The sequence below is a fragment of the Rhineura floridana genome, chromosome 1 (assembly GCF_030035675.1).
Source record: "Rhineura floridana isolate rRhiFlo1 chromosome 1, rRhiFlo1.hap2, whole genome shotgun sequence".
In the NCBI taxonomy this organism is placed as follows: domain Eukaryota; kingdom Metazoa; phylum Chordata; class Lepidosauria; order Squamata; family Rhineuridae; genus Rhineura; species Rhineura floridana.
This window is the reverse complement of record NC_084480.1, coordinates 222,010,399-222,032,659: the sequence shown is the minus strand read 5'-3', so window position 1 is coordinate 222,032,659 and position 22,261 is coordinate 222,010,399. Positions and strand designations below refer to the sequence as shown.

Genomic DNA, 22,261 nt, shown 5'->3' with positions numbered 1-22,261 from the left:
AATATTTAGGAAGTTACAAACTGTTTTGTAATGACGGTCCTTGCAGAGCAAAAGTGAACTCATTCTAATGTGACTCCCTTCTGCCTACTTTTTAAAAACCAGTACAACTGCATCTGTCACATAGCTAATGAACATAGGTAATTAGGCAAGCAAAAACTGAGAAAAGACCATTTTAGTTTAGCGACATCTGCATTTTGTATAAAAGCTAGACCCTATGATTTTTCCCAGGCTAGCCCCAGCACAGTGAATGTTAAAAGTGGATAACTGGTTCACACTTCAGTAAGAATTGTCCATCACAAAGACAGACAAAAATGTTTTGGGTGTGCAGTTTTATTCAAATTATTCATTTTCCTTTCTTCTGGACCTGTCATCAGTGGGTGAATAAGTATGTAACGCATTTGTCAGCAAACATCTGGCTTGAATAAGCAGCCAAAAGAATTGCAAGATCTGTTTTCAAATTCAAAATGAGCAGAATGAGAGGGAGTGTGGCAACAAATGTCTTGAGAAATATGGACCCATAAATTGCTGCAGGTTTCTTAGCCTAAAACTTAGGTAACAGCCCAGCATTCTGCTCTGCTGCACAAAAGCAGTGGACACACAGGAACGGGCAACTTCCAACACTGATACAAAATGTCTCCTCATACCTGTAACAGTTGCAGTTATCAGTGTGAGGAACCTTTAGCCCTCCAGGTGTTGCTGAACTACAATTCCTACCAGCTCCAGCAAGCATGGCCAATGGCCAGGGATGATCGGAATTACAGTTCACCAACATCTGCTGTATTGGTAGGTAAAGCCCTATGTGGGGATGGAAGGAATAAAGTCTCTTGCATTATCAAGCATAGTACCCTAAGGGTCCTGAAACAGATTCTGTCCCTTCATGCTGTCTCAACATTGTGCTGATGAAGAACTGTTAGGAGGTGACTGCAGTAGAATCAGACAGATGTGCCCCACTTGCCTTACATAAATTGCTGATCTAGCTGTTCGCATCACAGATGTTAAAGTCAGGGATAGGATCAGGCTGCCCATCTTTGGCAGGAGGAAGGAGTGGGGGAAACAGTATAATCTTGGAACTGAGTCCTGCCATATGGTCCTCAGATTTGTCTGTTTTCTATGTCCCTATATTTTGTGTGATTGTGTAGGCTGACTACCAGTAGCAAGTGACATAAGGACAAGGTAATGGTGTTGTGCAAATTACTTTGAATTCCACCATAAACTGCAAAACGAAGTGAAGCAAGGGGATGATGAGACTTCCAAGTGTGCCTCAGAGTGTAAACCTTTTTTACCTGTGCCTGACTGAGTGCTATAAATCTTTTCTAGAAAGTGTAACTTTGCATCCTAGAAGTATTGATCGTAAATCCTCCAGGCAGAAAATTAAAAGAAAGGTGTTAATGTACAGTGCAGTGAAGTTTGAAGTGCAGTTTTTTTGTCCTCCTAGTAGCTTTTGGAAAATTGAATAGAGTTATAATAAATAATAATAATAAAATTTTATTTGTTAGTCGCCTATCTGTCCGACTGAACGGACACTCTAGGCGACTTACATAGAATAAAATATACAGTATACAATATACAATCAACACATTCATCAGATTAATCTAACATCAAAAACAGTAATTAAAAGATCAAGAAAAACTAATCCACCCCAACGTTCTTATAAGCCTGCCTGAATAACCAGGTCTTTAAAGCTCGCCGGAAACTCATCAGGGAGGAGGCATGTCGGAGATCGTAAGGGAGAGAATTCCAGAGGGTGGGGGCCACAACTGAGAACGCTCTGTCTCTGGTCTGCACCAGCCTAGCTGTTTTGACTGGTAGGACTGAGAGGAGGTCCTGTGTGGCTGATCTTGTAAGGCGGCCTAATTGGTGATATTGGAGGCAGTCCTTCAGATAAACTGGGCCGAAACCATATAGGGTTTTAAAGGTCAACACCAACACCTTGAATTGGGCCCGGTAAACCACTGGTAACCAGTGTAGATCTACCAACACCAGGGTGATGTGATCCCGGCAGCGGCTATGCTTAATCAAGCGTGCCACCGCATTCTGTACCAGCTGCAGTTTCCGGACCATTTTCAAGGGTAACCCCACACAGACCACATTACAATAGTCTAAGCGAGAGGAGACCAGGGCATGTATCACTTGTGGGAGCAGAAGTACAGGAAGGTAGGGTCGCAGCCTTTGTATCAGATGTAATTGATACCAAGCTGCCCGGCTCACTGCCGAAACCTGAGCCTCCATTGACAGCTGGGAGTCAAGAATGACCCCTAGGCTGCGGACCTGGCCCTTTAGGGGTAATCTCACCCCATTAAGTACCAAGTCGATATCTCCCAACCTTCTCTTGTCACCCACGAGCAACACCTCGGTCTTATCGGGGTTCAGCTTCAGCCTATTTTCGCCCATACATCCACTTACGGACTCCAGGCACTTGGACCTGGTCTTCACAGCCAACTCTGGTGAAGATTTAAATGAGAGATAGAGCTGAGTGTCATCCGCATATTGGTGACACTGCAGCCCAAAACTCCTGATGATGGCTCCCAGCGGCTTCACATAGATGTTAAATAGCATGGGGGAGAGGATAGAACCCTGTGGTACTCCACAATTCAGAGACCAAGGGTCTGAAACCTCATCCCCCAATGCCACCCGTTGGTACCTGCCTGAGAGATAGGAATGGAACCACCGTAAAACAGTGCCCCCTATTCCCTTTTTTTTATCATTAATTTTTATTCAAATTTTCAAAGACAAGAAACAAAACAAAACAAAAACAACCAAACAATAAAATAAAATGTTGACTTCCAATTTGTCGCAGATCAGTTATAGGTCTACAATATATAACAATCCTATCTCTAAAATTATATTATAAAATCACTTTCCTCCAGTAGTTATCTTAATTAATCATCAAATCTCATAAACATTATTTTATTCTTTCCACAAAAAGTCCAAGAGAGGTTTCAATTCCTTGAGAGATATATCAATTTTTCTCCAAATAAACTTATCGCTTAATCCATCTAATTCAAATCTGTTAGGCCCAATAATTTCAATAGCCATTTTTCCATTATCTATATTAATTCCATCTTCCATCTTCAATAATCCTGTTAAGTCCAGTAATTTCAGTAGCCATTCTTCCGTTATCAGTATCCCATAATAATCTTGTTGTCATTGCCATAGTCCAAGTAAACATATCAATTAATCCATCTCGTCAAATCTGTTAAGTCCAATAATTTCCATAACCATTCTTCCATTATCAATATTAATTCCATCTTCCATCTTCAATAGTCCTGTTAAATCCAGTGGTTTCAGTATCCATTCATCCATTATCAGTATCCCATGATGATCTTGCTGTCATAGCCATAGTCATATAACAAGAGTCTGATGGGAATTTCCCCCATCACAAATATGTCCTTGCCATCAATTCTGAATATGTTGTTGAAATATTGTTGTAAAGTCACATCTCTGCTCTGGGTGCATCTCTGCTCTGTCACATATTTGTAGTTAATTCCATAACTTTTTTCTATGTCAAGCCCCATCACATCATTCCAGTCAAGAATTCTGAATATGTTGCTGAAATATTGCTGCAAAGTCATATCTCTGTTCTTCTTTTTTACAAAATACACTGGCTCATTTCTTTTTTTTTTTTACAATAATTTTTATTCAAATTTTCATAAAACATACAAAACAAAATCATAAAACATTCAAAGACAAAAAACAAAACAAAACAAAAATGATTAAACAAAAAAATAAAATGTTGACTTCCCATTTGTCGCAGATCAAATCAGTTGTAGGTCTACAATATATAACAATCCTGTCTCTTAAATTATATTATAAAATCACTTTCCTCCAGTAGTTATCTTAATTAATCATCAAATCTCATAAACATTACTTTATTCTTTCCACAAAAAGTCAAAGAGAGGTTTCAATTCTTTAAGAAATATATCTATCAATTTTTCTCCAAATAAACATGTCGATTAATCCATCTTGTTAATAATAATAATAATCTTATTGTCATAACCATAGTCCAAATAAACATATCAATTAATCCATCTCATCAAAATCTGTTAGGTCCAATAATTTCAATAGCCATTATTCCATTATCCATATTAATTCCATCTTCCATCTTCAATAGTCCTGTTAAGTCCAGTAATTTCAGTGTCCAATCTTCCATTATCAGTATTCCATAATAATCTTGCTGTCATAGCCATAGTCATATAATAAGAGTCTGATGGGAATTTCCTCTATCCCAAATATTTTCTTGCCATCAATTCTGAATAAGTTGCTGAAATATTGTTGTAAAGTCATATCTGTGTTCTTTTTTACAAAATGCACTGGCTCATCTCTTGAGAGTTTTTCCATTGTCACATGGCTGCAGTTAATTCCATAGATTTTCTCTATATCAAGCTCCATCACGTCATTCCAGTCCAGAAGATTATCCAAGCCATTGATAACTTTATCTCTAATATCTTCATTAATTTCTTCAGAGATAACGTTAAATTCCAAACAGTAGATTTTATTTCTAATATCCATAAACTCCAGATCTTTTTCCAATTCCACATTTGTTCCAATCTCCAGGGCTTGTATCTTCCCTTTATTTTTTCTTTTCTCATCTCTGATCTCATTCTCCTCTCTCACAGAATCCCCTATTTCTTTAAGCTCCTGCGTCATTTTGCTCAGTTCAATTTTCAGCTCCTTACTGCCCTGTCGCAGGGTTTGTTTCGTTATCTCAATCTCATCCATTATTTTCTGAAACATAATTACTTCCAGATTCTCATCCACTTTCTTGATTGCCATTTTTAAAACCACGAAAACAAAACAAAACAAAAATAAAGAAGAACCACTTCTTATTTCAGCAACAATTGGGTTAATATTCCAGGCTTGATGACATCACAGTATAAACAGAGCAGCCTGCCTTATCTCTCTATGTTCAAGAACACAAAACAAATTTAGTTCCCAGCATCAAAACAGTTAGTGGCGTCGTGAAGAAGCAGATTTGTCAAAATAAAATAGACCAAAAAGAGAATAGTCCCAGACAATATAATGTTCCTCGGAATAGAAATCCCTCTTCTGTTTATATCTTTAGAATGCACTTCCAGGACAGCTTTTTGCAATAGAAACAGAGATAAGCTGTTAATTTCGTGAATAACAGAGAAGAGTTATAGCTCACCCAGAAGTTCTTTAAAGCTGATTCATTTGACAAATCTCTTTTTGCTGCAACAATTTAAACCAAGTAAAAAAAATAATAGAAAGAAGGGTGCTTGCCTGTTAGTCCGTTTTCTCTTTGAAGAAAAGATAAACGTATCGCATTAATCAGATAGAGCTTGTTCGGAAGTCCGTCCGGCATTGCTGGCTGGACCTTTTCTCATAAATTAATGAAATCCAGTCCTCCCAACAAAAACAGGCTTTTGAGGTTGATCTCTACGTTTCTCCCTGCCCGGGAGAAATTTCATCAGTCAAAAAAAAAATGTTCTGACTGATTTATATCTGAATAAGCTTCTTTTGAGGCGGGAGCCCGTCTCAAAAGCAGGCACAAGCGAAGTCACCCTTCCCGGAAGTCCAGTCACCCTTCCCGGAAGTCCGCTCATTTCTTAAGAGTTTCTCCACTGTCACATATCTGTAGCCAACTCCATAGATTTTTTCTATGTCAAGCTCCATCACATCATTCCAGTCCAGAAAATTATCCAAGACATTGATAACTTTACAACCAAAATCTTCATTAATTTCTTCAGAGACAACGTTGAATTCCAAACAGTAAACTTTATTTCTAACATCCATAAACTCCAAATCTCTTTCCAATTTCACATTTGTTCCAATCTCCAGGGCTTGTAGCTTCACTATCCCATCAAACTCCTCTCTCACAAAATCCATTGTTTCTTTAAGCTCCTGCGTCATTTTGTTAAATTCAATTTTCATCTCCTGTCTACCCTGTCTCAGGGTTTGTTTCGTTATCTCAATCTCACCCATTATTTTCTGAAACATAATTTCTTCCATGGTCTCAATCACTTTCCTGGTTGTCTTTCTTAAAACCACAGAAACAAAAATTATTTCAGCCACAATTGGGTTAATGTTCCAGGCTTGCTTATATCAGTGTAGACAATACAGCCTGCCTTATCTCTATGTATTCAGGAATACAAAAACAAACTTAGTTCCCAACATCAAAACAATTAGTGGCGTCGTGAATAAGCAGATTCGTCAAAATGAAATAGACCAAAAAAAAAAGTTTTTGTTTCCCCCTCCTCGAAATAGAAATCCCTCTTCCGTTGGTATCTTTAGAATGCACCTCCAGGACAGCTTTTTGCGATAAAAACAAAGATAAGCTTTTTCGATTTCTTTCCTCCTTAATTTCGTTAGTGAAAGAGAAAAGCCATAAACTCACCTAGACGTTTTTCACAGCTGATTCATTGACAAATCTCTTTTTTGCTACACCAATTTAAACCAAGTCAAAAAAGAAAATAGAAAGAAGGATGCTTATCTGCTTGTTGAAGTCCGTTTTTCTTTAAAGAAAAGATAAACGTGTTGCTGTAATCAGCAAGAGCTTGATGAAAGTCCATCCGGCATTGCAGTTTGAACCTTCTCTCATAAATAAATGAAATCCAGTCCTCCCCACAAAAACAGGCTTTGTGGTTGATCTCTACGTTTCTCCCTGACCGGGAGAAAATCTTTATCAGTCAAAAAGAGCGTTGTGACTGATTTTGAAGCTGAAAAAGCTTCTTCTGAGACAAGAGCTCGTCTCAGAGGCAGCACAGGCAAAGCAACCCTTCCCGGAAGTGCCCCCTATTCCCAATCCCTCAAGGCGATTTAACAAGATACCGTGGTCAACGGTATCAAAAGCCGCTGAGAGATCCAGAAGGACGAGGAAGGTATATTCACCCCTATCCAACGTTAGTGTATATAGACCATGACATTTGTCTGGGGTGAGTCTTTGATGAGATCTCCTGACTCCTTTTATCCTTTAACGGTGTTATGATTGGCTAGATACCATCTTCTAGGAGCTTCGCAGGAGTTAATTAAAATGTTTTCAGTCTTTCCCATAATAAGTTAATGTCTGCATCCAGATAGAATACAGAACATTTAATCGTTGATATGCAAATCATTTCAAGTGGAACAAAGCTAGTAAGTCCCACCTAGTAGTAGAATGAAGCTAAATGAAAAATCAGACAAACAAAACAATCTACTCATAGCATCCTCATATATACAATAATGTAAATAACCTATATATAAAAAAAAGACCGGGTCAAGCTGCACACCCATTGTGAGACTTTCTATGTATGCCATTTGAGCTTTCTGTTGGCTTCGCAATAGCTCCAGCCCTATCATTAGCAGAATATGGTAGCTACCTCAGGAAGCGAGTGCTGTGAGGGATGGTGGCAAAGTGTTAAGGACAGAACTGTGTGTGTCACATAAGCCCTGCACCTCCAAACTAGCCTGCTGCCTTGGGAGTAGTGGAAGACACCGTTGCTAGTATTGGAGTCAGATTCATCTGCCAGAGTGGTTGGCTTTTGCAGGTGGAATGGAGGTGCCATCTTGTGCTTTGCCTCAGGCAGCAAAATGTCGTGGGCTGGACCTGCTTCCCGACAATTCTTCTTGTATTTGACAGAATAATTGAATATAATGCTAATATAACTGAATGCCATTTTTCTCTCCTATTTCCTTTCCGTCTTTCTTCTTCTGGCCCTTAATAGAATCTTTTTTCCTTGAGTCGTCTCACACAAAAAGAAATTGCCACATCACATCAACTCTTTACTGCCATGTTTTGGTTATTGTTTCCAATACAGGAGGAGAGCTGAACTAATTAACAATATTGCAATCCCCGTCCATATTAATGGAGTGTACGAAACACATTTGGTTTGCATTACTTCTGAGGTATAGGCGAAGGTGCCTGTCTTATAAAAAGTATCCCATGTGCGATGATCCCCTTGGAGTACTCTGATTCAGACCAGGAGTGGAAAGCACTTGAGGAAGTGGGGGGATGAGTGCTTTTGACCAAAAAACCCCAACAATAACCTTCTGCCTCCGGATGTGACTCCATCTGCTGATGAGGTGGGAGACCCAGAGGCTGCCTCTTCCTTGCCTGCAGAGAAGAGGGAGGTGTTACAGACTGTGGAGGCTGTTTCCCCGCTGGACGAGGAGGAGGCAGGTCCAGCAAAGTCTCTCAGGAAGAGGCAGTGCATAAAGAGAAAAGAGGAGACTTGTCTCCCTAGGCAGAGCACCCGCCTTCATGCCACAAATTCCCATAGGGACAGGGATTCTCGTGAGTACCTGGGCCTTCTCTGCCTCTGCCTAAAAGCCTGGCAGGTAGGCAGGAAGCTCATTGGAAAATTTCACAGCTCCTGTGCCATTTTGAAACCCTTGTTACTGATCTTGGACACCTGAACCTTGGCCTTGATTCTGAAGCAGACTCACTGCCCCTTTGCCTTGTATGAACCCCTGGACTATATTCTGCTCTTTCCACAACACTGAGCTGGAACTCTTAGTCTGCAGTAATAAACATCCACTTCTTTACTTACAACAAAGTGCACCCATTGTCATTTTTTGGGTGAGAGCCAGGACACAATGAATTATGTTGTTCAGAAATCTCCCTACACCATCCCTATCAGTCAGACAACCACCCTGGTTCAAAAACACTCCTTTTCGGCAGCAAAAAAGGCCAGCAGCTCACTCAGAGGGCTTCTGTTTGGTGTTCCTTTTGCCATGTATGTCATCTCCATGCAGTGTTATTTTTAATACTTCATCTGTGACTAAATACCTCTTGGAACAGTTTAGCATTGTGATCCTTGGCCTTGCGCAGGCTTCAGAAGGTAAAGGCCTAGCTAGCCCTTTCTAAATAAAGTCCAGAAAGTGCAAGAGGGAGAAGCTAATATAGTACACCCATGCCTGTGATACTTGTCTTTCTTGTATGCTTCAGACACATTATTGTATTGATTTGTTTTTTAGCATCATCAGCCCTCTCTTATGCACCAGTTATTTTGATTTGGCTAACAAGGACAATATGGTTGGCTCTATGCCCACAGTGGGGCTTCTGAGGCCCTTCCCCCAAAAGCAGCCTCTGTGCTTCCCAAGAAGTCACTTCCAGATACCACTTTTACCTCCATGTACCAAACTGTATTCACACTGAAGGCTAGCTTAAAGTTTATCAGGGTTTTTTGTTTTTTTTAAAAAAGCCTTCCCTCTTTAACATTTGTTTAGCTTTAAGAGCACATTTCTGATTTTTATTTTATTTTATTTTTGCTAGCTAAGACATTTCACAAACGCAAATGGAAGGAATGCCAATTGTGCCAGATATATAATGGGTCTTTGCGTGCAGCTGAAGCCTCTCTTTGGCAGAGTTTTAGTGGTGTGCACATCAGAAGTTCTGCCTGTTGTGCAGCTTGCCAAGAGGTAGCCAGACACTAGCACAGATTGAACTACTTAACTGAGGTTTCCCCCTTTCCTGCCTCTTCCAGTCTGATGTTGTGAGTAGTTATATTTAAGCATCTTGTATATTGCCTCTATGCAAACTACATTCTGAGCCCTTTTTCTCGCAGATGAATCTGGTGAACCAGAGCAGCAGGAGCTGAACTAAAAAAAATTCTTTTAACATCAGTCTATATATGCTATGTGCTTATAGAATCTGTATGATAGGCTTCAGCCTAGGCATGTTCTAAAATATCATTCTAAAAATATGCTCAATTATCATGAAGGGAGGCCTCAATACTAGGGGCTGGAAAGATATAGATATATATATATACAGCAAAAGTGATGAAACTCTGTTCTCCTAGTTTTCACAATCCCAGTGGCTTTGATTTTCTAGAAGAACATAGACTCTGATTGTTGCTAACCTGTTTTCCATAGAAAACTATAATAGAAAAAGGCTGAATGTATGAAACAGTGCTGTTCAATGTCTAACTGAAGTGCCTTCGGCCATCTACAATAATGAAACATTCTCAGAGTGCACCTTTTTATTGTTACTATATTATGTTACCAAAAAAGTGTCTGGGGGTGGGGAAGCTTAACATTTAGCCCTTGTCACAAGTTTTCTCCTTAAATTAGACTCCCTTGCATATAAAATTTTAATAGATTCCTTGTAGTTTTTGTGTACAGTGCTTACTAGGTGTTTTTCTGTTCTCTTGCCAGCTACATGGTTACTTAGAAAGTGAACCGCTCACATTACAGCTGTTCATTGGGACTGCAGACGACCGCCTGCTGCGACCCCATGCCTTCTACCAGGTTCACCGGATCACTGGGAAGACCGTTTCCACAACCAGCCATGAAACAATACTTTCCAACACCAAAGTTTTGGAAATTCCACTTCTTCCTGAAAACAACATGAGAGCAATGTAAGGCCCACATTCTCCTGGTGCTTAGGAGCTTTGTATTTTCCTCTCTCTCTCTCTCTCTCTTTTCCTGAGTGGCAGTTTTATACATCCCACCAGTACAGAATCCTGTACAATATATTTCTCAGTCTTTTATAGACTAGTTTGGTCAGTGTCATTTTAATGCCCCAGTAAAATTTCAAAAAAAATGTATTTGGGATTACTGTTTTTCCTCTAGAGTTTCAGCCAATGTGCTTCTTTTCCATTTAAAATCAGAATATCAGTTAACGGTGCTGTAAAAATCTCCAATCTCAGCTTCTGCTTTTAGGTTCTAAACCCGACACCACCTTATTCCTGCAGGCTGTTCTGCAAGAAACACCTTATTAGAATTTTACCCAAGAAAAGAGAGTAGGGGTGTGTGTGTTTGTGTATATTTAAGGAAAAATTGGTCCAGGTCCTTTCTGAGGTTGCAGCTAAATGAGACACAAGGTTGGGTGTATGTTTCTCTCAACTTTTTTTATTTTTATTTAAACAAAAACAGTCACAGGAGCCTTCAAACAGCAGCAGAGAACTGGTGGCAGAATGGAGGTTAGGGATAGGAGCAAAACATGGATTAGCCAATTCACAGTTCCTGAAATGATATGTAAACCTAATTGCAGCTGTCCTTCGAAATTCTCACTTCTCCAAATTTTGCAGTGCAGCTCTCCAACCAAAAACATGTACAAAATGCGTACATTAGGAAAAAGTTTACTTCAAAATGCATGTATTAATGAAAGTAGCATCCACAAATATATCATGTTAGGTATAATTGCTTGCAAGTTGTATTAGGCAAAACTGCATACAAAAAAAGTTAGGGCCAACATGCATTAAAATGCTGACAAATTTTTGTGAGGTTTTTTAAAAAAAATCATTGCAAACTGATCCAAAAATATGGCAAACTGAATTTAAGACTAGAAAAACGAAAAATGGTGAGTCACTGAAATGGACAGATTCATGCATCCCTAGGGGAGCTTGGGAGCTGGCTAACTCCTTTTTTTCTAGCCACTTTTCTGCTCAAAATCAACACATACACCCCAGCTGCTTTTCTTTCTACATGGGGATATATGGTATGGGAAAAATGAATAGCAGAGACAATTATTTTAGTGCAAAAAAGGGTAGGAGGGCAAAGAATTATGCCTCCTGCCAGTCCTTCATTGAAGATTGTAGCCTTTGCAGTTGTTGGGTTTCTTTTTAAAAATTGCAGAAAATATGCACACAACTTCATACCAGAGTAATTTTCAATCTGATGTACTTAGACCAGGGGTAGCCAATGTAGTGTTTTCCAGATGTGGCCTACAGCACCCATAAGCCCCAGCCACCAGGGATGATTACCCTGATTTAGATAGTAGATAAAAAGAACAGGTTCTACTTCTGTTGTAAAGAATTATTGTTTTGTCCCAAAGAAATGTGTGTTAGTAAAACCAACTGAAAACAGATCTGTGAGGCCAAGATTAATCAAATGTTTTCTGTATCTGCCAAGCCATGTGGATCAATAAGGCTATGCTACACATGTATTTATTGTAACATCTTTCTCAGAAATTAGATTCAACCCATCAAGACCTCAAAAGAGAGAATTAACTGTGAATTTTTATGACTGGAGAATTTAATTTACTCAGTTTTGCCTTTATTACCCTGTTCCCCACTGTTATGTTTAAATGGACGATTTCATGGATCTGTGGCACTGAACATCTAAATTCTATCAGGGACACCAATAGCTGAGTAGCAGTAGCAAATATTATTGGGCAACACCATTGGGCTTAGGAGTAGCAAATTCTGTTGGAGAAATTGGTGTTTACTCTGCTGTTTGTAATTTGCAATCATACTAGAAAATGTTATTGCAATATATCAGAGATACAGGATTGTTCTGATGGACTTTAGGCTGATATATATCTCCTGTCCCAGTCATTTTTGTGCTCCGTAATGGTTTTGTCAGTACTGTACTGCGTCCAGGAAAAGAGGACTATTGCCAGCTCACTTGCATGGTCTTGGGCCTTGTAACATCCTGGGTTCAATTGCAACACAGGCACAACATTAGGAATTACGATGTCTGGCCTTGTGTCTGATTTGACATACGTGCTTGCCACCACAGCAGCTCATCGGATAGAGCTTTTTTATGGAAACCAAGACAGAGACAGCTCTGACTGTTCTTGATATTTTATAGCAGAAGAGTTGTGCCAAATTCTAGTTGAAAGTGCATGTGGAAACTGGCTTTACTCCACTAAAGTCAATGGCATGCAATCAGTTTATATAAATGGAGCATATGGCTAGCCATCTTCCCAGCTACTGAAGTAAAGTTACTATTTTCTTGTCTTTGGCAGGCATATTAGTCCCCTATAACTTTCATCAAAATGACAAATTTACTGGCAGTTTGGTATGCGGATTAGAGTGCATCTTTTCTTGGTGCAGAAATGCAACAAAAGGGAAAGGTTCACCTGTTAAATGTCTCTGTGTTTTGCAGTTGTAAAGTCATAGGCATCCTGCTAGAAAAGGGTAGCTGCTCAATATGAAGAGCTGGCTGAAATATAATGCCAAGCCATTGGTTTGCATAATGAGAACAAGCCTTCAGAGAGCCTTTGGGCTCACACACTCCCGCTTCATCTTCTGGAGAGCCAAGCAATTCCCTCCTTTCTTTCCTTGAGGCAAACCATAGTTGGTCACTTCATCTGAACCAGCAAATTATGGTTTGCACAAGCCCTCCTAACCAGGGCTGGAAGCTATATTGAAAGGCAAGCATCCCCAAATCTTGAAAGGGGGAAGGAAGTTGCTATACTCAAGGAGAAGTAAGAAGTGTGCAAGCTTGAGGCATCTTGAAGGCTCGTTTTCATAGCATCTAATCTTACTTTGTCTGAATCTTCCCAAAACCCCAGAGATTGAAAGATAACGGAAGAGGTGAAGTTGCTCTAATTTTATAAACTTACTTTACATCTTCTATTATAATAAGGCTGATTGAGTGGATCTCTGAGCCAGAGCCTGTAAACTTTAATGAAGATACTATATCCATGGTTATAATAAATTTTAATCAAACATTCTACTGAGATTTCACATTTATAAGTCTTGCTATGTCTGTGGGCTTAGTGCCTCACACTTAAATTAGGCTTCCAATGGAATCAGGGCTGAAGAAAAGCTGTTCTCATTATTATACTTTGCATTTAATTCCTGATTCTGCATGTACTAATGAAAGTAGCATCCAAAGCATGTTTACAGTAAGTAAGAACAAATAATGCATGTGTCTAACTCAGGAATACAAGTTTAGAGCAGTAAGTTGAATTCATTTCTCTTGGGACATTTAGCTGAAGAGAATACTCTGGAGTAAAATGGGCTTGCAAATTGCAAGGTTAATTTTCCCCTGCTTTGTTCTTCACTGATGCCTATAAAAAGGAGAAGAGTATGTTTCAAGTCACACTTTTGAATGCCCTTGTGTGCACTGGTTTATGTGCAAAGCAAAACTCAAGTTAGTGCAATGCAGAGCTTGGAAGATTACTTTTAAAAAGTAATAAATTACAGTTACAATTACTTGGCCCAAAAAGTAGTAATTACCGTCACAACTACAATTGCTCTGAAAGTAACTGATTACTTTACTTTTTCTCAAAAGTAATCACTACAATTACATTTCAGTTACTTTAAAAAAAAAACTCCTACAAGGTGCTGGCCTTGGCTGCTGCACATCTAAGAAGCCTAAAACAATATTAAAAATAAACACACACACACAGGGGGTAGTAGAATAAAAAAATTTATCCATAAGATTAACATAATGGCATAACAGAATCTCACATCCCCCCAAGCAATGAAGATACCCCAACTCTTGAAATCAAATTTTACACTTGAAATGCTTTTATAATATGTTTCTGTTATGTCTCAAAAGAACAAGATGCTCAAAGAGCATGTCAGACAAGGAATGTCTTTTTACAGTCATTACGTTGCCACCAGTACTGAACAGGCGTTCTACTGCGGCGCTTGAAGGCATGCCTGTGTTGTGCTGCAAAAAACACCGCAGCACACGTGGAAAGCCATGGAGTGATGACACTTCCCTGCTGGGAGACCTCAGGTACTTCACCAGTTCCTCCTCAGCAGTGTCCACTGCTGACTTCTTGCCCTGGGGCAGAAAGTTAAAGAAGTCATCTTCTAAGTCATCTCCTTCCTGGTCTTTATCTGAAGACTGATCACTGTCCTCATTAAGTACACCCATCTTTATTTCAGCTTTCAACAAGGCTTCCATTGTGTATCTAAGAAAGAGAGAGGATATGTTAACACATATATGTTAGGAAACCATCATCTGCTCTTCATTTCCTGATGCTTGTCATGTCCCCTGGTTCAGGGTCCAGCCTGAGCCTGTGGATGATGACATGGAAGGTAGGAAGGTGACCAAGTCACCACACTCATGGGGCAGCACAGCAGACCCTTAAGGATTACCTGCAGCAACCCAAGGTTGTGATGAGGAGCCCCAGGAAGAAAAGGACCAGCCCCTGCCTACCACCTTAAGCCTTCTGATGCCTCCCTTGAGACAACATTTCCCTTGGAGTAATCCACCCAAAGGGCTTCCCTAATGTTCTTACTTGTTGGTATGGGTGGCGGCCTGACACGATTCCAGCCAATCTAGTTTGAAGCGAGGGTGTAGGCAGGCTGCCAGAAGAAGCCTCTTGTCCTCCCAGATAGCTGCAAACCGCTTTCTTAGGGCTTCACGCACACCTCTCAGCAGCTGAAAACAGTATGTGTACCTCTCAGGTTTGTTTTCCAGTCCTTCTAACTTGCGGTCCAGATTGCAGAGCGTTGGTAGCAAATACCCCATGAACATGCCGTTCTCCCGTTGCAGGATATCTAGGGACTGGGCTAGTGGCTCCATAATCTCTGTGTATTCCTGTACCACTTCAATCTCAGCAGCTGTGATCCTGGACAAGGAGCAGCGGTCCATTATGGCATGCATTTTTAGTGGCACAGTTGACAGGAGCTCATATAGTTGCTTCAACGCATCAAAGGTGGAATTCCACCTGGTCTTATTTGGTACCTTCAGATACACACCACATTGCGCACGGATATACTCAGCAATCTGTGCTGACTGGTTCTGCTTGGACCACAACTTGCTGCACTTTCTCATCAAGGAACGAAACTGTTTCTTGAAAGGACCAAGAAGACTACTTTTGGAGGAGTCAGAAAGCATGGCCTCTATGTCTTGTGTTGCCACAAGGTTGAGGGTGTGGCTAGCACATCTCTGGTGTGGTGGTAAAACAAAATCCTCTCCTGAGTCTGCAGCTTCTTCCTCTGCCTCAGGTCCTGTGTCCAGGATCTCACAGATAGGCACAAACTCCACCTCAGCCTCCTCCTCCTCCTGGTTATCACCATCATCGTCACTGGTGCCTGCAGCTTCCACTGGTTCTTTGGCCATGAAAACTCTGAACGCTTTCACAAAGTTGGAGCCATTGTCTGTAGTAGTGCACATAACTTTGTTGTGGATCCTGTACTGCACATGTACATCATGCAGTGCTTTTGAAAGGACATCGTATGTATGGCGCCCCTTCAGACGCTTACAAGCCAAGGCCCCGACCTCACGTTTCAGGGTAGTTGGGTTGATCCAGTGGGCTGTTACCCCAAAGTAACTCTTCTTGCCATTGGTCCAACAATCTGCAGTGGTTGCTATATATGCCACAGCACCCATTCGGTTTGCAAGAGTTTCTCTCATGTGGCATGCTCTCTTCTCAGTTCTGTCTCTCAGAGTCTTGGCACATATGATGGTGAGATCTTTGGGGAGTCCAATGCGAACCAGATTAATGAATGATGGTTTGTCCACAGTCTGAAGTGGTAATGTCTCCTCTACAATGAAATCAATGATTCTCCTGTCGAGATTGCTCTGGGTGACAGGCTCCCTGCCAGATCCCCACCTCTCAAGGGTTGTCTGCTGCTGCTTCAGCATTTTGGGAGGAGGGGTGTCATGCATTGGTTCAGGAAGGCCACGTCTCCTTGCCTTTATTGCTTCTTCAATTGCTCTCAGCTTCTCAGGGTGTGCCCTCTGAGGAAGAAGAACAAAGCATGAATCCAAGAAAAAATGGAAGAGGAACTTCACAATTTAAACATAAATAGACAATGGACACTCTTTGAGGACCAGCATGACAAAGGCTTACCTCAAAATGTTTCTTCACATTGGATGAGGAGGAAACAGCTGATCTCAGATTTTTGATCCTTGGAAGGCAGTAATTGCATTGTACAACAACATTTTTCCCACTCTGGCTCACAAATGTACAAGCTTTCTCAAAGCCAAACCATGGTACTTGCTGTTCTGCAGATGTGGCTGTGGGCAACTGGCACTGCTTCATGCCCTCCTCCTCCTCGTGCACAGGGCCTCCTTTCTGACCCTCACTTTCTAGTTTTGCCTCCTCAGGATCAACAAGCTGTGACTCAAGTGGCCGCACTAACTGACTGCTGCTCTCAACAGCAAAACCTGCAACAGGCGTCTCTGTAATAAACAAGAGATAATGTAATAAGAGATATATGGGTGAACTTCAGCTGTGATGTGCCCCCATCTCTTCCCCATGCTGCAAGATGCCCCAGTCAGAGTGGAAGTAAGCAGGTTGATAGCACAATTAAAAGAGATCCTATTTGCATCATTATTGCTCACTGAATAACCCTGCCTGGGCCAGTCTAACCTACTATCTCACAGGGTTGTTGTGAGAACAAAATGAGACTAGGGTTCAAATCCCCACATAGCCATGAAGCTCACTGGGTGACCTTGGGCCAGTCACTGCCTCTCAGCCTCATGAAAACCCTATTCATAGGGTCACCATAAGTTGGACTCAACTTGAAGGCGGTACATATATTTTTTATTTTGAATATGATGATTATGATAATAAATATGCAGCATTTCAAATGAATTCTGTATGAGAAGCATTCCATGCCAAGCTTGGAAAACCAAGGATGAGGTATAAAATGTAGACAAAAATACTTTTGACAAAATGCCGTTTATCTTTTATATCTATATCTATAATTAGCAATACAGCTGAATGATGTATGTAAAGTATTTTTTCTTTCCCTTTTCTTTTTTATTAATATTTTAGTACTACTGCTAAAGTTCTGATGAAAGAATAAAGCATTCATTAGCCAAATTCAAATGATTAGAACACATCACATAAATTCCACTGAAGTTGGAGTTTTTGCCATAGAAAATGAAAAAAACATATAACCTATGATAGCCCAATAGACAATCAGAACTAATATAAAACCCTATTGCTTCTCATTTGCAAATCTTGCAAGATCTAAGGTAACTCTAGATCATGTGAGTTCAGGTGATGCATGTTATGTACATTTGTATAGATATTAGCAGAGATTGTCAACAGTCTATCTCTCTCTGGGACTGGGAATCTCTCTCTTTCTCACAGAACATGAGTTTGAGAGCTGGGGGACTGAGAGGAGGAACTGCAAGGACCCTACTTCTCACCTCATCTCTGCCAAGAACAAAAAAATCAGCCTTAAGCCATTTATTATATGCCTAATGATTTTTTATTTTTATTATTATTATTACTGAGACAGTTTTTGTCCCACATACAATTCAGTCTTGTGATTAAACAGGACAAAAATACAAATAAAAAGAAAGATGGAGCTCAAATAAATATACAATAAAAAGCTAGCCGGCATTTTAAAAGGCAGGAGTGCTCTGTCTGGATAAATACAGCACACAGGTATGCATAGGAACAAGGGGGAGAGTTCAAAAAGGGGGGGAAGGAAGAGAAGTAGGCCAGAACTTGGAAAAGTTACTTTTTTGAACTACAGCTCCCATCAGCCTAATCCAGTAGCCATGTTGCCTAGGGCTGATGGGAGTTGTAGTTCAAAAAAGTAACTTTTCCAAGCTCTGAGTAGGCCGAAGTTTCAGAAGTGCCTTGTGATTGATGGGGGGGCGGCAGCAAGGCAAGGAGAGGCAGTGGGAGGGGCAGAAGGGGCCGTGGGGGGGGCAAAAATGCCACAGGGGGCGGAAGGGGCTGTGGGGGGGCACACACATACACACACAAATCATCGTCACTCACCTCCACAGCTCTTCGCCATTCTGCTGCTGCCTTCTCCGTTGTCCTTGCCCTGGCTTTTTCCTCTGGCATCCATTTTTTCCTCTCAGACGCTAGCAGGCCCTGCCTATTCACCTCTTCCCTCGTGCCTCCTAACACAGATCACGAGGGAAGAGAGAGTCTGCGCAGAGGTCCAATCAGTGTGAGGCACATGTCTTGTGTTATCAATCACAGCCAGGAGCTGACTTCCCCTTGTTCCCGCCCCAAGTAACGTCCAACCTAACGTGGAAACGTTAAAGTTGCAGCTGAAAAGTAGGGAAATTACTAGTCGTTCCGTTACTTGCCAAATGTAATGGAATTACCCACTCGTTATTTAAAATTGTAACTAATTACAAGTAACTCGTTAAAAATAACGAGTTACTTCCAAGCTCTGGTGCAATGGAATGCATATTGACATTTTACCAAAATGTATACCATACCATACGGGAATGGTATATGCATACAAAGAGTAGTCTCATTGAAAACATTACAACGATCCAACAACGCCCCCACCACTTCCATATCTTTAAGGTTTTCCCCCAAACAAAATTGCTGCCAGCTGATTCTTTAAAAATTTAATAAATTTACTCAGCAAAGGGTCTATTAGCATTATGTGATGCAAGTGTTGTTGAATCTCCTTTCTGATGTTCCCACTCTCTGCTCTTTGTCCTCTCCTTTCTTCACTCTTGCTGTTTTCCTTCTCTGCTTGTATCCTATTGGCTGATCTGCTGTTATGTCATAGAGTGGGACTTTAAAAGTAATGTGATCATGATCCCTGTGATTTAAATTGGAAGTTGTCCTGACATACAAGAGCCTAGGCAGCCTAGGACGGCATTGGATTTACAAGGTCAATAAGTAAATTGTGTCTTCGGATCTTGAATGTTATGGCTTTTGAAATTATACCTTGTTGGAAGCTAGTGCTTCCTCAGAGCTGGAGATGGGGCAAGTGGGCATTCTGGAGAGCCCAGCAAGAGCTGGGAGGGTGATGGTGGCCAGGGCAAGCAAGTGGAGGTGCCAAGACAAATGAGGGGGGCTTTGGGATGCTAATTCACTACTCTGACCTCCACCACCTGATGCAATTGCCTCAGTTTGCCTACTGGAACAGCTGGCCCTGCTTGTTAGTAAATATCAATTTAGTGGTTTCTGGGCCTTTCAGTCAAAACATAACAACTATATTGGCTGGTTATTGAAACATTTTTCTAAACAATACTTTTTTTAAAAAATGACATTTGGTTTAAACTTTATCCATAAATCTTCATCTTCAAGCTGATTTTTATCCAATTGCTCAAAATTCCCCTATCCCTTAAACAATTTTTAAAGTACTGATGCTGATTCCATTCAGTAATAAAGAAGTTCCAAAACATCTCAGGGCAATTGTGATGGATTCTTAACTGCAGTGCTAGTGACAATATGTTCCAGTTTGTCAAAGAAGTGCCAGAAAGATTAATGGCATGTGTCAGACTAGGGACAGAAGGATCTGTTAATTTTGGTTCTCTAGTTTCTCATTTTTCCAATCTTAAAATTCAGTTCTCCAAACTTTTGCAGCAATTTGCATTTTTTTTAAAAAAAATCCTCATGAAAATTCTTCAGCATTTTAGTGTGAATTATCTCCTAAAACATATTTTTTGCAGTTTTGACTAATGTACACATTTTCGCAAGCAATTTCTCCTAATATAATGCATTTTATGTTATTTTCTCTAATATATGCATTTTTATGCACACTTTCTCCTAATATATACATTTTTGTTAACATTATTTGGTTGGAGAATTGCATCACAAAATTCTGATACATGTGAATTTGGAAGGATGCCTGTGTTTCAATTCTTATATGGTTTCAGAAAGTTCAGATTTTGTAGATTAGGCTTTCAGTGCAAACTGAATTGAATCTTCCCCACCATCCCTAGGTCCAACCCTGTTAACATCTGTCATAGGATTTTTGTTTGTCCTAGGAGTTGGAGACAAAAGGCTTCCAGAGGGTGAAGTGGAGTGGGGGGAGCTCTTTGATCCTTTCTATTGTATCCAAATGTCTCATAAATGGGAAGGCAGATTTTGGAGTAGTTGCCTAGCAACTCTATAGGCTTAACGCTGCCATTGGCATTTTAGCAATCAGTGCTAAAATAAGAGGGAGGCAAATGACTGAGCTCCTAATAGTTTGGATAACTGATTTCTGGATCAAAGCCTGTTGATCCGATAATGGAATAAACAATGGGGGAAGGACTTCCTCAGGGATTTAGTTCTGTGAATGGATACTATGTGGGTATTCTAATGTACTCCTTCCTCAGTTAGCCTATAATTTCCCCCCTAAAAGTGACATAGGTTGTGCCATTCTGGAAGCTTGTAAAAATAAGGTTAAGGTTTATTTCTTTTTTTATTATCATTATTGGATAGCATTGACTGTGCTGGAATACTGAAACTTCGAAATTCAGATATTGAGCTGAGGAAAGGAGAAACCGACATTGGAAGGAAGAATACACGGGTTCGACTGGTCTTCCGTGTTCATATCCCCCAACCTAATGGGAGAACTCTTTCTCTGCAAGTAGCATCCAACCCTATTGAGTGCTGTAAGTATCATTTCCCTCTGTGTGTTCAGCATCAATGTGTTCTGAATTCTACAAGATATGCATTTTGTAATTGTAATATTGAACAATTCTTGGGGTTGCTCTATGATAGCAGGGCTGAAGACAAAAATAAATGTGTTGCATTATTATCCTAAATACCTTTCTTAAAATTTAACAAATTCAGCAGTTATATCCTTCAAGCAAAAATTAAAATTATTTCCAGCAAAAATTGGAATACTTTAATTTGAGTAGGCTTGATAGAAAGATCATGGTTTGAGTATCAAGATGAAATATCTCAGCCCCATATACGGTGTATGTGCCCACAATATTTTATTTTGTACTGATGACAATGCTTTTCTTTTTAATCTCATCAGCTCAAAGATCTGCTCAGGAACTGCCCTTGGTAGAGAAACAAAGTGTTGATAGCTATCATGTGATGGGCGGAAAGAAAATGATACTGAATGGACACAACTTTCTTCAAGACTCCAAAGTCATATTTGTGGAGAAAGCTCCAGGTATTTTTAAAAAATAGATTAGTGCAGATCTGTGTTCGTGTATTGCCAGTTTAATGTCATGGGCAGTGAAGGTGCACTGGAACAAAGGTCATTATGCCCTATCCTAAACATTTATTTTCTGGTACAACAATCTTTAGAACAAGGGTACAAAACATCCTTTGGATGTTGTTGGGCTCCAGCTCCCATCAGCCCCAGCCAACATGGCAATGATCAGGGATAATGGCAATTCTAGTCCAACAACATATAGAGGGCCACAGGTTTCCCACTACTGTTGCAGAAGCTTTCATAAGTGACACTAACAGCCTGAACCTAAAACATGTTTATATGAAAGTAGATCCCACTGGGTTTGACAAGAAAGCCTAACAATGTTTTCCTTTCTTAAATGTATTTTTTAAAAAAAGTGAAATGAAGCTGCTGTATAGAAGCAAGCATATGTTTGTTACTTATGTGCATATGCTAGGGAACGTTGGCCATCAGCCCTCATAGTATGGGTCCCTACAGACACATCTGCATCTGTAACTTTTGCTCTATCTGTAAGTTACATATTTAGGTATATACATAAAACACTCCTATGTAACAGCTTGAATCCAGAGGAGCACTGGCAGCAGTGAGTGGGCCATTTCCTTCCCCACAGTTGGCTTATGGAAGATTCCTCTACTTGATTTTTAGAAATTCTTCCCTTCTACCGTAGCCTGCCTCGTTCTTGAGATGCCTCAACTCTCAGGAGAGGCTTTCCAGGGGGCTGCCAGGGAAGGAGGGGACAGGAAAGTCATCACCCACCCAGCCCCTTCTGCCGGAATTTCTCTGAATCCAAGCCATTGTGTGAATTCCAGGGTTTTAGCTGCACAAGTCTGTTG

At 40.4% G+C, this 22,261-nt stretch overlaps 1 protein-coding gene across 3 annotated transcripts in view; it reads left to right on the top strand.

The window, feature by feature from the left end:
• Nucleotides 1-22,261, top strand: part of NFATC1 (nuclear factor of activated T cells 1) — a 205,727-nt gene that overhangs the window by 85,956 nt on the left and 97,510 nt on the right. For all 3 annotated transcript variants that reach the window (XM_061594032.1, XM_061594021.1, XM_061594038.1), the window contains exons 4-6: nt 10,093-10,295; nt 20,720-20,892; nt 21,264-21,404. In XM_061594032.1, coding sequence (XP_061450016.1) covers nt 10,093-10,295; nt 20,720-20,892; nt 21,264-21,404 — 517 coding nt within the window. The remainder of the gene's footprint in view (nt 1-10,092; nt 10,296-20,719; nt 20,893-21,263; nt 21,405-22,261) is intronic.